This window comes from Leucoraja erinacea, chromosome 14, assembly GCF_028641065.1.
Source record: "Leucoraja erinacea ecotype New England chromosome 14, Leri_hhj_1, whole genome shotgun sequence".
Taxonomy (NCBI): Eukaryota; Metazoa; Chordata; class Chondrichthyes; order Rajiformes; family Rajidae; genus Leucoraja; species Leucoraja erinaceus.
Window position 1 is genome coordinate 27876976 of NC_073390.1, and position 18001 is coordinate 27894976.

The 18001-nt window shown below is 43.8% G+C and overlaps 1 protein-coding gene across 1 annotated transcript; it reads right to left on the bottom strand.

Moving 5' to 3' along the window:
- Positions 1 to 9397: 9397 nt before the first annotated feature.
- fbxo45 (F-box protein 45) lies at positions 9398 to 16774 on the bottom strand. Its single transcript, XM_055645931.1, has 2 exons — positions 16139 to 16774; positions 9398 to 12873 (listed from the first exon to the last, which is right to left on the bottom strand). The coding sequence occupies exons 1-2, from the start codon at positions 16712 to 16714 to the stop codon at positions 12688 to 12690; spliced, it is 762 nt and encodes a 253-aa protein (XP_055501906.1). The 5' UTR covers positions 16715 to 16774; the 3' UTR covers positions 9398 to 12687.
- Between the last annotated feature and the right edge of the window lie 1227 nt (positions 16775 to 18001).

Consider the following 18001-nt stretch of genomic DNA (forward strand, 5'->3'; position numbering starts at 1 on the left):
GTTGCATATTCTCTTTGCCCAGATGCTCCAATTTCCTCTCACATCCCCTGATATGTCGGTGAATGGTAGAATATGTGGGTAGTTGAGAATATGGTGAGAATAGAGTGGGATTAGCAATAGGCCTGGTCTAAATTGGTGCTTCATGGTCAGCATGGGTTTGCTGGGCTGAAGTGTTTGTTTCCATGCTGTAACTCTCTATGATATCCCATCACTGGATACCAGTGACCAGTTCAGTTGACTGGTGACCAGTTGACCATGCCTACTCTTTATTCTTAGAATAAAGGGGAGGTCATTTAAGACTGAGGTGAGAAAAAAACTTTTTCACCCAGAGTTGTGAATTTATGGAATTCCCTGCCACAGAGGGCAGTGGAGGCCAAGTCACTGGATGGATTTAAGAGAGTTAGATAGATCTCTAGGGGATAGTGGAGTCAAGGGATATGGGGAGAAGGCAGGCACAGGTTATTGATAGGGGACGATCAGCCATGATCACAATGAATGGCGGTGCTGACTTGAAGGGCCGAATGGCCTCCTCTTGCACCTATTTTCTATGTTTCTATTAGTGTGTACATGATTTTGATGCTCGGCGTGGACTGAGATACCTCAAGAGCCTATTTCTGAGATGCGTAACTCTGAAATTATCAACTACAAGGCCAATTTTAGAATCATTTCCAAACTGTTTAGATACATTTCTACTTTTGCCTCACATTAATCAATTTGACCAAAAGCTGAGGATACAGTTCTGAGCCCTCAATCATAAAAGCATCTATCACCCATGAGCATCAGTTTCCTGCCACTCACTGAAAGGGAATTTCAGATCCAATATGCCTCTCTCCCATGTGTTCTACAACCGTTTACTTGTTTAATCTGCCTCCCGCGTGAGAGTGATTGTAAGGCAGAGTGAACAATGATCACTAATTCTAACAATTATAATCCTTACACATGACCGATTAATTCACAAAAACTCAATCCATATTGGCTCCACCTTTTGGGCACACTAAGTGCCAGCTAAAAAAGTTGTCCTGTGTGAAAATAAAGACCACTGCATCCTCTTACCTCATCTCAGTTAACTGAGACCATATTTCAGTTACAACTCAGATCAAATGTATTATCACACTACTACCATCATGGTGTATTTGCATCTGTCTTAAGTTTGCTCCCTGGAACAGATTGCTGGTCTACAACACGTTCCCAGCGGTGACATTGCCATGAACCCTCATGTAATGATCGTTCTATCATATCATCTCTGCTGTGATAGTTAATATTGACCCCTCTCTCCACACACTTTTTTAACCCCCCCTTGCTATCCCTGTAACCAGGAATGCCAAACTATCCATCTTTGGCCCATGTTTTAATAAATTAAATATCACATATCCATGTATCTACACATCCCCGCAGCCAATCAAACCTTTTACTCAGTCCCTGGCATGTGAGTCTCTACTATTCAGTGCTAAACTGCTTTGATATTTTTTTTATTTTATGAACTTTCTTGGCTTTGCCTTACAAATTCTCTCATAATTTGTTTTTCATTTCTGTGCCTCTCCCTTCAGTGTGCAGAATCAGTTTCCTATCTTCCCACCAAGCCAATTGATCACAGCACAGAAACTGCCTTTCGGCCCATCATATCTAACCACCTTATCCATCTGTGCTGCCACCTTCAGGAATCCTTGGACACAAACACCAAGGTCTCAAAACTTCACAGGATCCAACCATTGATTGCATTTATTCAAGCATTGTCAGTATGTAACAATTCACATTTTCCAGGATTAAATTTAATCTGCCACACTGATACACCTACCACGACAGTACCAGTCCACAAGTCCAGGTGTGTCAGGATGCAGTCTGTCCTGTGAAGATCTCATGAGCTAGCCCCAATGTCACAGGAATGTAAAGCCCTCCATCATGCACCAATCTCTACTCATCCAGTTATCTGCACCATCCTACTGTTTCTATACTCACTCATGTGGGCACTGGAAATGAACCTGACATTACCTTTGGACATTCTGCATCTCAACCTCTTTCCGGTCGAACTCCATCATCAAGTTCGCTGACGGTACCACTGTTGTGGGACGTATCACTAATGGGGATGAGTCAGAGCACAGAAGTGAGATCGACCGACTGACCAAATGGTGCCAGCCCAATAACCTGGCCTTCAACACCAGCAAAACCAAGGAACTGATTGTGTTCTTTGGAATTGGTGGATGGAGACCCACAGTCCCGTTTATATCAACGGGTCGATGGTGGAAAGGGTCAAGAGCTTCAAATTCCTGGGCATACACATCTCTGAAGATCTCTCCTAGTCCGAGAACACTGATGCAATCATAAAGAAAGCACATCAGCGCCTCTACTTCCTGAGAAGATTGCAGAGAGTCGGTATGTCAAGGAGGACTCTAACTTCTACAGGTGCACAGTGGAAAGCATGATGACTGGGTGCATCGTGGCTTGGTTCGGAAACTTGAGCACCTGGGAGCGGAAAAGACTACAAAAAGTGGTAAACACTGCCCAGTCCATCATCGGCTCCGACCCGTCCATCGCGGAGATCCATCACAGTCGCTGCCTCAAAAAGGCTGGCAGTATCATCAAGGACACACAAAATCCAGGCCACACACTCATCTCCCCGCAACCTTCAGGTAGAAAGTACAGGAGCCTGAAGACTGCAATGACCAGGTTCAGGAACCGCTTCTTCCCCACAGCCATCAGGCTATTAAACTCGACTCGGACAAAACTCTGAACATTAATAGCCCATAATCTATTTATTTGCACTTTATCAGTTAAATTATTCATGTGTGTATATATTTATGCAATGGTATATGGACTCACTGATCTGTTCAGTATTTGTGCCTACTATGTTCTGGTGTGTTAAAGCAAAGCAAGAATATCATTATGAGCACATGATAATAAAACTCTTGATCTCTTGATCTTGATCTTGACTTCTTCGAACCTGCTTGTAGTTCACATCCTTTCTTCTGCTTGTGCTCTTGGTACTGATGTGGACCACGATTGCAAGCTGTTTATTTTCCTGCCCCTGAATGTTCTGCAGCCCTCCCGTGATATCTTTGACTTTGAGCCCAGGGAGACACCATGAAATCATGTCCATGACATAATACCATTTTGCAAAATAACAAGTAGCCAGGGGAACTCAATGGATCAGGCGGTGGAATGCATTTCGTTGTCTCTGTACTGTACACTGACAATGACAATTAAAATTGAATCTGAATCTGGAAGGGAAATGGAGCAGTCCAGATGAAGAGTCTTGACCCAACTGTTTATTTCCTTGCACAGATGTTGCCTGACCCATTGAGTTCCTCCCATATATGCTTTGTTCTCCAGATATTAGTATCCGTCGCCTCTGTGCTATGCTCCATGCTATGTAAAAATTACATTGACAACGTATTTAGATTTTGATACCAACTGAAAATCTGAAGACCTAAATTACACTACGTTGGCACAAATTTACTGGGCCATCAGATTCAACTACCCACATAATTAACCACCAGCAACAGCTTGGCCACCACTGACTAATAATGTGAAAGGAACTATAAAGTAATGTTAAAGTTAACTGCAAAATAGGTTCTAACAAGATATCAACCACTAAAACGTTTAAAGTTGCCACATTCACCAAAATTACCCTGTTGAAGAATCATTCCGTGGGAGAGTACTATATTATTTGCTACACGTCCGCAAGTCCTCCTATATTTCAATAGATCAGGCTGTAATACATGTGACACAAAGTGGTTATATATTCAAAGGGACATGGTCTTCACAGGCAGAGTCAGCATTTAATTGCCAATTCCCCTAATGACCCTTGGGAAGGTAGTGGTGAGCTGCCTTCTTGAACTTCTGCAGTCACTGGGATGGGGGAGGGGGAGGGGGGGTGGGGGGTGGGATGGGGGGATTAGAGCGATGGGGGGGGCGAGTGGAATGGAGGGATTGCGTGGGGGGGGGGGGGGAAGAATGAGATCGAGAGTGGAATTGGGCAAGGTGGGGGCAGGAGATAGGCGAGGAGTGGTAGATTGGGTTACAAGGACCATGAGATCAGGAACGCAGCTGAGTAAAAGCAGTCTGCATGCAAGGAGTGATAGTAGGTGTGAAAGCTGGGTGTTTCTCTCACCTCCAACTGAAACGCTCGCTCTGCCGCAGGGACTGCATGCACATCAGTCAAAGCAAGTCAAACAGGATGGGTGCACACAGAGATGAATTGTGATAACACCAGTTTTAACAGTTGGCTGTTTGTAGTGATTGAAGGAAAAGATTAAATTAGCCTTGGTGACAAGACTTTCATTATGAGAAAACTGTAATTGTAAGGCAGGAACTGGCAAGTGACAGATGGAAGGCCTCACCCTTTGCCCTCGCCTCTCAGCTTTCTCCCCTCTACTACATCAGTGCAAAGAAAGATCGCGGCTCAAAACATCTGTCCATTCCCTCCACATATCCTGCCAGATCTGCCGAGTTCCTCCAACACTTTTTTTGTTCAAGATTTTAGCATCTGCAGTCTCTTACATCGCTCTTGTCCTTCTTGTTGGTAGAGGGTGCATATTTGGGAGTAGCCCGAGCAATTAATATATCTGCCCACTTATCTCATATTTCTCTTCACCGATTCAGAATGGATTGATCACCCTCACTCACTGCCTTGTGACTTGGTCCTCCAGAACCCTCCTTTGTTGCATGGTTCCTATCGTTACTGAGCCCTTTAGTGTTCCCATGTCCCACATGGCACATGTAACTGCAAGCACATTTCTACATGGTGGAGATACACCTCCCTGCGGCAAGGCTGTGCTGCCTGGCCACAATACTCTAGCTTGCTCAATGAAGCTCTGCAGCTCGTGGGTTTTCAGGTTGGCTGGTTTGTGGGAAGGAGTCGGTGAACCACTCTCACAACTTTTTGATCTGCTTGCTCAGAGAAATCTGCTGCAACCAATCCTGAGAGGCAGCTGAAAGACATCGATCGGGGAGAGACAGCGCCACCCCATGGTGCACGGAGGTAAATCGACAACACTTATAGCCCTAAGGGAATCCACCTGAAGTTTAGCATTTGAACTAGCTAATCGCAGCTTGGAGATCAATATATTCATTGTTTTTCAGGAAGAAGCTGCTCCTGAATCTGGACATTTCAGTTTTCAAACTACGATAACTTCTTCCCAATGGCAGGAGTGAAACGTGAGCGTGGTCAGGGTGGTGTGAACTCCTTGATGCTCGCTGCATTGTTGAGACAGCACCTCCTCTTAATTCCTTCAATAGTGGGAGGGAGGGGGGGGGGGGGGGTCAGTATCAATGATGGACCGGCCAGTGTTCACCACTTTCTGTAATCTCGTTTGATCCCGGGTGTTCAAGTTGCTCAACCAGGCCATGATGCAACCACACAATATGCTGTCTACCACACACCTGTAGAGGTTCACGAGTATTCATCAACATACCAAATCTACTCCATCTTCTAAAGAAGTAGAGGCGTTGATGAGCTTTCTTTATGATGATTGTATCAATATACTGGTTCCAAGAAAGATCTTTAGTGATATGCATGTCCAGGAACTTGAAGTTGTTGAATCTTCACCGACACGTTGGAGACATGTTTGAGGATCCTCAGCCTTTTAAAGTCAATTATCTTTTACTGATGTTGAGAGCAATGTTATTGTACCATTCAATCAGATAATTGATCTCCCTCCTATACTCTGACATCATTACTCGTAATTCATCCAAGAGTGGTGTTGACAGTGATAGTTGGAAGTGTCTGGCCACAGTCATGAGTATAGAGTGAGTAGAGCAGGGGGTTGAGCATGCAGTTTGGAGGTGCCCCTGTGCTGATGGGTCATCGAGCAGGAAGTGTTGCTGCCAATTCATGCTGATAGTGGTCTGTTGATGAGGTCAAGGACGCATTTGCAGTGGGATATCCAGTTCCCCAAGCTCGATCACCAGATCACCCCAACCAGCAATCCAGGACCTATACCCATCTCACTGTCGCAAGAGAGCAAGCAATATCATCAAAGACACCACCCACCCAGCACACAAACTGTTCACCCTCCTACCTTCCGGTAAGCGCTACGGCAGCATGTGGAGCAAAACCACCAGATTCAAAAACAGCCTTTTCCCTCAGGCCATCAGACTACTCAACACACTTAAGAAAATTCCATGAACAGTACCCAAACAAAGACAACAAACTGTGAAAATAACTTTGGCTCAATGTCTCCAGTACGGAATTTGCACTTTTTCCATATTGCACCTTTCATTGTTGCACCCTGTTTAAAATACCTCAAAGGTTTTGCTACATTTTGGCATACTGTGAATATTTTAATATTTTAAATAATGTATGTCTATTGTCTATTTTTATTGATATGTTGTCTGTGTGCGTTTTTAATATTACTTGCACATTTGGAGTATGGGGAAACGTAATTTCGATCCTATGTGTAACTACTGTTGCATAATTGAATTGACAATAAAGTTACTTTGACTCGATGAGTAGGAAGGAACTGCAGATGCTGGTTTAAAACGAAGATAGATAAAATGCTGCAGTAACTCAGCAGGACTTGCGGCATCTCTGGTGAGAAGAAATGGGTGACTTTTCAGGTTGAGACTCTCCTTCAGTCAAGGGAGGACTGAGACAAGGGAGAGGGAGTCTAGGGATATGGAAGGGCATGGTGTGAAAACAGATCAAAGCAGATGGTGATGAGGAATTGTCCATTGTTAGCTGAGTGAAAGGTGACAACGAGTCATCCAATCAGTAATATTTAATCAGGAGGACAGTAATAACTAGTCAGAGACGTAGGATGGGGGTGAGACGGAAAGGGAGGGATAGCAAGGGTTACTTGAAGCTAGAGAAATCAATATAACCAGTTTGGAGGGGATGATGGTGTTGAGCGCCGAGCTGCAGTGTTTGAACAACAGCCTTATGTATGCGTTTGTAGTCCAAGTGGTCCAGTGCCGAGTAGAGAACCAGCGAGATCACATCTCCCATTGATCTATTGTGATGATAAGCAGGTTCTTGCTGAGGTAGGAGTTGATATGTGCCATAATAACCAACCTCTCAAAGTGTGTCACCATAGATAAGACGAAGCACCGGCAACAGCGTGACAGCTGCACTCGAAGGACTCATACTGGACAAAGTTATGGGTTATCACGGGGGACCAGCTGAAAGCAAGGGCGATCCCTTGCACAAACACGTCTCGATGAGCTCAATGCCTTCAACATGCATTTTAAACAAGAAAACAGTTCAATTTTGACTTTCTTCCCCATCCCCCAACTGACTCGGTCCCATAAATCTGAGGCAAAAGGCAGATCTGCTTTCTCAAAGGTAAACTCTCAGAAATACAATGCCAACTCAACCTTTGAGGTCTCTGATGCTACCACTTGTCGGCTGGATCAACAACATGAGAAAATGTATAGGAAAGAAATAGAGAATCTTTTGTCGTGATGTTATAACATTAACCTTGTCCTTGATGTCAGGAAGATGGAGTTGGTTATTGATCCAAGGAAATGGGGAAGAGGTGAACACGACCCTATTCTCATTAATGGAGCTATTAATGGAAGGTCGATAGCTTCAATTTCCTCAGCATCCGTATCACCAGCAACCCGACCTGGCCCCTTCACACTGATATGGTGATCGCGAAAGTATATCAGAGTATTTACTTTCTTAGGCATCCGAGTAGATTTGACAATCCCACGAGGATTCTCGTGAACTTCTACGGGTGCACAATATAAAGTATCCTCTCAGAATGCATCTCAGCCTGATATGGCAACTGCTTTGCCCTGACTGTCTGAACAGTATGTTAAATTGGCCTCATAATTGCCCCTAGTGTGTAGGGAGTGTGAGTGTGGTCCACACAACTCCTCAAGTCTTAAGTTAGTTATGAACAAGGATGAGTCTGGACTTTGCGCGGGGGGGGAGAAGAAGGTTTACAAAATTGGAGGGGGGCAAATTACACCATAATTAGGCTGGGTACTATCGCAAACAGATTGAGATCAGTTACTAACAGTTAAGTCCACATCAATACATGGGAAGTCTGAAGGGTCTCGACCCAAAACATCACCCATTCCTTCTCTCCAAAAATGCTGCTTGTTCCACTGAGTTACTCCAGCCTTTTGTGTCTACCTTCAATATATGGTAGTTGATTAAAGTCCAACGGATCAAACTTCAGGACCGGCACATTCCCATGAGGAGCGGGGACAAGGATGGCAAAGTAAAAGAAAGCTTGTGGGAGAGGTGTTATAAATTTGTTCATAAAGCAAAGGTAACTGTGTATGCAAGGTTTAGGAAGATGAAATCTAACTGGGCCCTTGATTAATATAAAGAAAGTAGGAAAAATGCAAGCCAGGAATAGGTCGGCCAAGCAGGTCCACGAAAAGCCCTTGGCAAGAAAGATCAAAGAAAATCCTAAAGCATTAAATACAAATCAGTCTACTGAACAATCTTCTCATAAGCTATTGTATAGGCCCGACCTTTCAAAATATCTCATAGCAAACCTTGCACTTTTTAAAAATCTGCACTCTCTGCAATTGTAATGTTATAACACTTTAACACAATGTTCCAAACTCTTATAGAAACATAGAAATTAGATGCAGGAGTAGGTCATTCGGCCCTTTGAGCCTGCACCGCCATTCAATATGATCATGGCTGATCATTATATTGTTCTCTGTGCACTACTGTTGTACCGGTGTATGGCTTGGTTGTACTTGTGTTGTATTTCACTTTGTAGCATGCAAGCAAAGTTTTTCACTATCTTGTACGCGACAAAAATAAACCAGTACCATTAGCTTTTGGTGATATACATTTTGGATCCTAAATGTTCTCTATATTGCTCGGGTGCAGAGGTTAATATAATTTATTAAATGCCACAGGTATCAGGAATCCAGAGTAGACTCTTAAAAATAGCAGTCAGGGGATATGGGGAGAAGGCAGGAATGGGTAACTGATTGGGGATGATCAGCCATGATCACATTGAATGGCGGTGCTGGCTCGAAGGGCTGAACGGCCTACTCCTGCACCTATTGTCTACAGACGACATCATACTTACCACTAATTTAATCTGCATGTGATTTGGTCCATGTCCCTACATATTGATGTACTTTCATCTGTGCCTCTGTGGATCATGACTCTTTCTTCTTCCAGGTTACCCTAGTACAGAAATCTGGTAAAAAAAAATGCCACACCCCCTCACAGAAAATGATCTACTGCCTCCTACTTTTCAGCCTGATACCAACACAAGCCACAAAAATTCACTCCAGTTTATGCAGTATTTGCTAATAATCTCTTGTACCAGCAAGACATTCATTTCAAACGTACAGCTCTCTCATTCTCCTGTGGCCCCATTTGTGATCAGTTTGCTTATGAAGAGCCACTACCTTCGTGTAAATGTGGATAAATGTGCATGCAATCCCATCACTGGGACAAAATAATTACTGACACTTACCATATTGAAAACTACTTGTACAGATTTATTTACAGATAAAATTAAGTACAAATGCATTCAGTTAAAATGCAGCCCGAAACAAAACACGGCAACTCTAGATTAGCTGCTTAACAGCACCTCAACGCAAATCTCCAATGATATTATTTGAAGAGTGTATAACGTCCCATTCATTTGCCGATGCAATGGGGAGACCTAATTGAAGACCACACAAGTCTTTGAATTATAAGGGCATAGTTTGGTTAAATACAGAAACACAACTGTACAAAGCAACTGCTCTGATTTAGCCAAAGCAAAAAAAATGGTTTTACCATTGATGTCAGCATAATTGCAAAATAGAGTTTCTACTTGTATTTACCCAAAGTTCCCTTCATATAATTCCTTTAAGTAAACAAATCAAAGTGCTAACAGTTTCAACACTTAAGTAGTGGAGGATGGAACGGAAGATTCAGGTATGGACTCCGTGGTGTTTGACAATAAAGTAATTAAATAATGTACACTTACGGTTCAAACTGCAGATTCTCCTTCTTGTGCCTTCAGACCCACAGGGGAAGGTTTGGTGCAGATGCCATTTGATAAAAATCAGCTACACTCTGCATTCACACACACTGCATTAATGGTAGGTCACATGCTTTTCTTTTCCTCAATTCCTTCGCATGGTAAAAGTTAATTTCCATTCATAACCACACGTAATTTAAAACGTTTCACAGAAATTAAATTGACAATTTATGTACAACGAAAAGGTTGCAAAGTATCAAGTTTAACTCCACGTTAAACTGTTGTGTAAATTATTCATACAAACACACACAATTGACAAAATAACTGAAGTAAAATGCAAAATGCTATAGCAGCAATACAGTATCATGGTTTGCCTTGTACCAGACAGACATGTGCAGTAAACCCATCCTTTCACATTCAACAAGTGTTTTTCTTAAATAAATACCCACCCATTGTTGCTTGGAAATTCAGATTAAAATGCAGGCCTGCTTATTCAATCAAACCTAGGCCAAACTTACTATGTTTGTTCTCATCTCCTGAGAAATTCATTAATAAAGACTTGAGCAAAAGAGTCCATGGACTCCACTGGCACAGATGCTTGCATGCCCCACACCCCATTTCAAGAGTGCCTTTGTAGTTCAGCAATTAATGGGAAACATAACAAGTGTTCATGCATTTTGCATTAAGCCAGGACAGTTCTTACTTACTGCCTCTGGGAAATTGCAGAAGCGCTTTTGCAGGGGAAGTTCACTTGCGCATTTCCCTGAATAGACAAACAAATGACAGGGTCATTGAAAACAAAACTTCAGTGTATTTAAATTCCACCCCTTTTCATTAGTGACCAAGTTCGAGCTGTGTGGTGCTCAAACATGATTTTGGTTACACGAATAGTCATGTAGCTTGTGCTTACAACATCAGGAACTAGCTAGATGTTATGGGCATTGAAGTTGCAATGACCCCAAATTTCACTGTACCAATTGGTGCATGTGACAATAAATGTCTCTCGAATCTCTTGAATACCCATTTGAAGTGGCATGCATCACTAGGCTCGAGAAATAATCTATTACAAAAGTGAAATGTTGACAGATCACCAAACGTGTACAAATACCCTTGAGGAATAAATCTCAACTTAAAAACAAATGGTGGAACGTTTAGTAAGATTATTGCGACACTTAAAATCAATCCCCTTGCATGCCATTTCAATTAAGGCAGAACCACGGTTGCTCCAGACTGGAGGGATATGTACTTCAGGCCTAACTTTATAAAGTTAACTTGAAATGGCAGGAAACGGAAAATAAATAATTGGTGGATTGAATTTAGATTGGAGATGGGTAAGGTGTTCCCTTTATGTAACAGTTTTAAACCTAGTTAACCAAAAGTGCTCTTGGACAAGGGGACCGGGAGCATGATCAGTTGAAGTGTCTAATTTTTATTTTGTAAACATTGATTTTTGAATCTCACCTATTGCTCCAACAATACAGTCACTATTCAGCTTAAGACAGTGATCTGGATAATGCTGCCTGTACTACTTCACCCCACAATCTACCTACCGTATTTCCCAGCAATGAAAACGCTATTTTTAATCCTAAAATAAGGCCAGAAAATGTATCTGCGTCTTGGAGGCCGAAGTTTAGATTCTTAGCCAAGAAAGATAGACTTGGGCCAAATCGCTTTTAAAACATGGGGAGGGGGGCACAATGAGGCCCAGCATCTAGGACAGGGGTGGGCAACCTCCGGTCCACGGGCCGAATCCAGAATCCGTAACTCGAAATCATCCGGACCTCAGGCGTTTTTTTTTCTTCCCCCAATTAGTTTTTGCGACCTGGGAACTGCAGCCAGTCCCGGGGCACGCAGGCAACCTGGGCGCCTCAGCCAGACCTGCCAGCTGACTTGGGCATTACAGCCAGACCTGGGGCGCTACAGCCAGTCTCGTGGCATGCAGGCAACCTGGGAACAGCAGCCATACCTGGGGCAAGCAAGCCGACCTGGCTGTAACCTAGTGTAGAGTCCCATACACTAGCACCATCTGACACACTAGGGATAATTTACAATTATATTTTGGGATAAGCTACTGGGCGGAAGGCTGGCTGCTCCATCACGGGCTCTCTCTCTCTCACCCCGTTATGTGATCTCCCCGAGCCAGGAGGTCCCCGACCCTCAGACCTAAACTGCACAGCGCATTGTGGGATAGGCGAAGATGGAGGCTCCCTGGTCCTCATTGCCTCCTTGAAGGAGTTTCACATCTTCCTTTCTACTGACTAAGCCAAACCCTTGATCCTGTTCCCATCAGCCTTTTTTCAAAATATAGCAACTCAAAATGGGGGTGCGTCTTCGACGCAGGTGCGTCTGCATTGCCGGGAAATACGGTACATAATCATGCCCAATATCATTCCACCTCAGTCCAATATCAGACCATGTTGTAGCAGTAAATAACTTTGAATCCTGAGCTTTGCATCATTTCATTACAGGCAACTCAACACAGCAGGTTTCAGGTTTAAAATTTAACTATCAGAATGGTGGAAATATGGCCAAATGCTCCTAATTTCCCCACCCATCCTGACAGTAAAGTGTACACAGCATATAACGGTAAAATACAGACAGTGACTTCACTATACAGATTATTAAGACATATATACAATGATGAACCAGCCACATGTCGTCTCCTGGTCAGCAGTTCTCTTCATTCCCTTGGACGGCTGCACATTGCTCCTTTGACTGCCAGAAACGGGAAAGGCTGTCCATGGCCATTTATGCAGCTTCCTTTGGTTTCCAAAATACAAACTCCTGTGTGTTCCCATCAACCGTCAAGTGGTTTGCCCAGATATACCATAGTCACTTCAGTATTTCCATAAACCGCAGACACTGCTGGATAAAGACACCCTTTGGGCAAGCCTCGGAAAGCTACGCCGAGGAACTCATAGCCTCGTTCAAATGCTAAAGTCTTGTCTTCCATGTCAAGAATGACACGTATTCTTTCCCCAATCTGTAAAAGGAAAACAGCAAAAGTTTTAACAGCAGAGAACTTTGGATTCAATATATTTAAAATTCATTTCTAAATAGAGAACTCGCCCAAGAATGTCCACATACAGCCATGAAAAAGTCATTTGAGATTTGCATATACATTACACTGACAGATTCGTGATCCTGTAAGGCTGAACTCCTTTGTGCGCTAATCTAACTCACTTTGATAGTAAGATCCACTCTCTAGGAAAGAAATCCCTTCAACATTCCCAGCTGCATTTATTTGTGGCCTTGTAGAACTGATCCCTCCACAGCACATTGCTCTTTGTATATGAGCCACTCAGTGCATCCATTAGCATATCATGGAGAAAAGAACAGCTTTATCAGGTTTATCTTCTGGTTATAATTTCATAATTCTATCATAATCTTGGTGAATCCCTTCTGCAGCTAATCCCGCACTTCTAAATCATTCTATTATTACTGAAATCAGCCGCCACTGTTCTTCTTAAAGATAAATTCAGCATGGTCAATGAATTGATAGAAATCGTCATCTTATTTCACATCCAGCTGTATTATTGGATCCTGTACCCTGCAAAGTAGACTTTACTTGGAATTTAAATGCTCAACATTTATTTTAAATGAGCAGCTGTTAAAGCAGAGAAGTTTACAGTAAAATAAAAAACAGCTGCACTAGTTTAGTTATTATTGTCATGTGTACAGAGGTACAGTGAAAACCTCTTGTTTGCGTGCTATCCAGTCAAAGAGTATACATGATTACAATCAAGCACACATCCATAATGTATACAAAAGATAGTGTACAATATTTAGTGCAAGATAATGTGCAAGATTACAAATAGTTCAAAGGTCTCCAATGAGATAGATGGAAGATCCCTGTAGGGACACCCGTTACATCTCCTATGGTTGCAGAGGAAAGTACCTGAGAATGGAAAGGGATGAGTTGCAGAAAGAATGGTCACTGTGGAAAGGGTGGGAGGACATAATTGGTAGTTGGATCATGTTGTAGGTGGTGGAAACATCAAAGAATGATATATTGGATGTGGACAATGGTGGGGCGAAAGGAGAGGACTAGGGGAAATATCCTTGCTACATCTGGAGAGAGGGAGAACCAGAACAGATATTCAGAACACAGGGGAGACATGAGTATGGCCTTCATCCACAATAGCAAAGGGAAAACACGTTTAATAAAGATAGAGGACCTCAGATATCCTAGAGTGGAAAGCCTCATCATGGGTGCAGATGCAGAGAAGATGGAGACATTGAGAGTAAATCCTTGCAAGAAGCAGGGTGGGAGAATCTGTAGTCAGGGTAATGGTGGAAGCAAGTTGGTTTATAGTAGATGTCAATCCAAGTTTTTCCCATGTGATGGAGACAGGGATATCGAGAAAGGGAAGAGCGTTATCAGAAATAGTCCAAGTAAATATGAGGGACAGGTAGGGGTTAGTAAAGTTGACAAAGTAATAAGCGAGGCAGGTTTTGATTGGCAGGCGAGTGGAGAAGTGACAAACATTAGAGGTGAAAAGGAGACAAAGGATGATAGATAAGTGGAGAAGACCAGTGAAATATTGGAAGGGGATGTGGAGGAGGGGAATGAAGAATAAAAAGGAAATTAGGAAGGCTGGGAAGAGAGATGGGTGCATGAAGGAGGGGAAAGGAGCAGTTTGACAGAGCGAGTGCAAGAAATTGATGCACACCGAATTTACGGGGACACAGGGAGAGAAGGGAGTCTTGGGGCATATTACATGAAATTGGAAAATCGAATGTTCATACCTTTGGTTTATAAGCTACCCAAGGAGAACACAAGGTGCAGTTCCTCTAGTTTGCGCGTTGCCTTACTCTGACAATGTAGGAGGCAAGGATCAAAAAGTCAGGTTGGGGACAGTTAAAACAGTCAACAATCAGGAGATCCAGAAGGCCCTAATGAACCAGGCTCATGTGTTCAGTGAAATGGTTGCCTAGTCTCGCCGATGTAAAGGTCACATCACAAGTGCGGAATGATTTAAAGATCTCCAAGCAACATTGTTTATATTAAAAAATGCTGGGACAACAAATACCACAATTCATTAGAAAAGTGACAGGTTCGCAGAAACACCATCAAACTGGAGCCGGGAGATGCTGAACTGCAGGTAATAAACTATAATTTCACACTTTGTACTTGGGATAGGTACAGAAATACAAATCAATTTTCCATGACTGTTGGTGCTCGATATCTCTATTGTGAGGACTGGCCATGTGCTTTCTGTTCATTGATAAAATGGTTCATATTTGTGAAGATGTTTTGGTTTATTCTACGGCAGTAACATATCAATTCTATCAATTCCACACATTAATAACAGGAACATGCATTTATTTAACTGGAAAAATGAGCTCAATGGCAGTATCCAAAGGGACCATTCAATCAGACTTGGGTTTTAAAGACAAAAAGATTGAATTTGAAAATAACTCAAGTAGCCCTCCATAAATATGTCCACATGTGACATGTGACATTAGCTGAGAATTTGTAAGACTGGGGAAAACAACGAGTCTCTCAAAGGATATCCTCTTTAAATAGTCAGCACCAGAATGATAGGCTTTATAGTACCCTTTGTGTTATATCATATTAAATCAGCATCGGGCAGACAAAAATAGAAAAAAAAAACGCAGAAAGAGATAATAAGCACGTCCAGCCAATGGCTGAAGCAGAAAATCATGACTGGGAAAGAGGGAGAAGAGAATTCTGTAGCCAGTAACCAGGCTACAGAATTCAAAACATAGAACACCAACAAACAGCAGCAGTGAAAACTGACAAATGTTAATCAAGCATTAATGGTTAAATATTACAAACATTATTTTCATAACATGAAAAGAGCAAAGTACCAACCGACAGGGAGAAATATACGCGTATTTATTATTCATGACTCGTTTAAAAGCCAGTTTAACATCAAAGACATTGTTTAATGAGATCAAGCAAGTCGCTTCACCCATCACCGATCAGTTACAATATGGATCTCGATTATTAGAGGAAAACAAAAAGGAAGAAACGATTTGCTATTGTGCAATTTGCTATTGCTTCTTGTGTCGCTAGAGGGGCAAAATCTGGCGTGTTGACGAGTTAAGGACCCCTACAAGCTGCAGAGATTCAGATACATTTTGATTTCACCCAACTGGAATGGTTCAATTTCCCATCTCTCGAACATAAATTCTGCTTTTATTGAGACTACATGCCTTCCTCCCCTAGCCCCTTCCAACGTCCAGTACTACACCCCAGTCCTTCTCACTGCCCAATGTACCTGGTACTTGGGCGCGTTGTTGCACTGCGGGAAGCTGCCGGCCGAATCGCCGCCGTGTAAGAGGTTGTTATCCACCAGGTTCCAGCCCCAGCTCTGGTCGTCGCCACCTAGAAGGGCCACGTAGCCCTGACACTGGAGCGGGGCGCGCTTGGTTGCCACGCCGATGACAGCCACTGTGCCGAGGGGGCCCTCCCACCAGATCTCCCAGACGTGGCGGCCCTCGCTGAAGCCAATGTGGGCCCGGGCGCCGTCCGTACTCTGTGCGATGGGGTTGCGGTGCAGCGTGAAGCCGTTGCGCTTGATGTAGACGTTGCGGGAGCAGTCGGCGGCGCTCCAGGCATAGCGCAGGGCCCGGGCCTTGGCCTTGTAACTGCTCACGTTGCATAGGATGTCGGAGCCGAGCGCCTCCTCGCTCAGCATTCGGCAGCATACACTCCGCCACACCTCGCTGTTCTCGTCCGCCTCCAGGCAGCGGTGCCAGTGGCGGCACACCAAGCCGCAGCTCAGCAGGTCGGGTAGTTCCAGGTAGGAGAGCAACAGCTCCAACACCCGGGCCGGCAGCTTACCCGCCGCCATCTTGACTTGGCGCCGCCCGGCGTCACGACGCACGTGGCCCGGCGTCTGACGTCACGACACCCGGCGAATGGCACTGTCTTGGGGAGGGTGGACCCCGGGCACTAGACGTGTGACCCGGCGTCTGACGTCACGACACCCGGCGGATGGCACGGTGTAGCATGGAGATACCCATGGGTGCAGATCCATAAGAATCTGAACAAGGATCGCGACCCAAAACATCACCCATCAATGTTCTCCAGCGATGTTGCCTGACCCGCTGAGTTACTATAGTCCTGTGTGCCTTTGTTGTAAACCCGTGTCTGCAGTTCCTTGTTTCTGCAGATATAGTTCCCTGAAAGAGGTGTTTGGTACAGTTTCCTTTATCGGTCGGGGTATTGAGTACAAGAGTTGGGACATCATGTTACAGCTGTGCAAGATATTGGTAAAGCTACATTTGGCATTATGTGTGCAGTTAGACATAGAAACATAGAAAATAGGTGCAGGAGTAGGGCATTCGGCCCTTCGAGCCTGCACCGCCATTCAATATGATCATGGCTGATCATCCAACTCAGTATCCTGTTCCTGCCTTCTCTCCATACCCCCTGATCCCTTTAGCCATAAGGGCCACATCTAACTCCCTCTTAAATATAGCCAATGAACTGGCCTCAACTACCTTCTGCGGCAGAGAATTCCAGAGATTCACCACTCTGTGTGAAAAAAGTTTTCCTCATCTCGGTCCTAAAAGATTTCCCCCTTATCCTTAAACTATGACCCCTTGTTCTGGTCATCCTGCTGTAGGAAGGATGTCATTAAACTGGAAATAGATTTTTTTTTAAATCAAAATACATTTTGTTCAGGGTGAAAGGTATGTACAAAAGAGATGTGCAAAATCCCCCTGACATTCTCTGCAGTTATACATTCATTTGCTAGCATTCTATTTGGCAGTGTTCCCAAAGAGCATCATTATATCCGGCATCCTTGCAACTCATGTGGCCCCCTGGCCTGATATCCCTTCCCTCGTTTGAGGCATATCCCCACCCCACCCTGTCCTTCAATGCCCAGCACTGTAGACTGCAACTCCCCCACTGAGTCTTGGCATTCACTGCACCTAGCTTCAGTGCGTCCCTCAGCACATACCCCTGCAGTCTGGAGCAGGCCAGTCAGCAACATTACCTGACCAACATCTCGCTCTGCTGGGAGGTCATAAAGGTTTGGGCTGACCAAAGAGCATTTTTTAACCGAATTGATGTCCTTCCAGCAGCACTTGACATCCGTCTCTGAATGTGTCGCTGAGAACAGTCCGTAAAT

Coding starts and splice junctions, on each gene's coding strand:
- fbxo45 (XM_055645931.1), bottom strand. CDS start 16,714: ATGGCGGCGGGTAAGCTGCCGGCCCGGGTGTTGGAGCTGTTGCTCTCC. Junction 12,874..16,138: donor ACAACGCGCCCAAGTACCAG/GTACATTGGGCA, acceptor TTCCTTTTACAG/ATTGGGGAAAGAATACGTGT.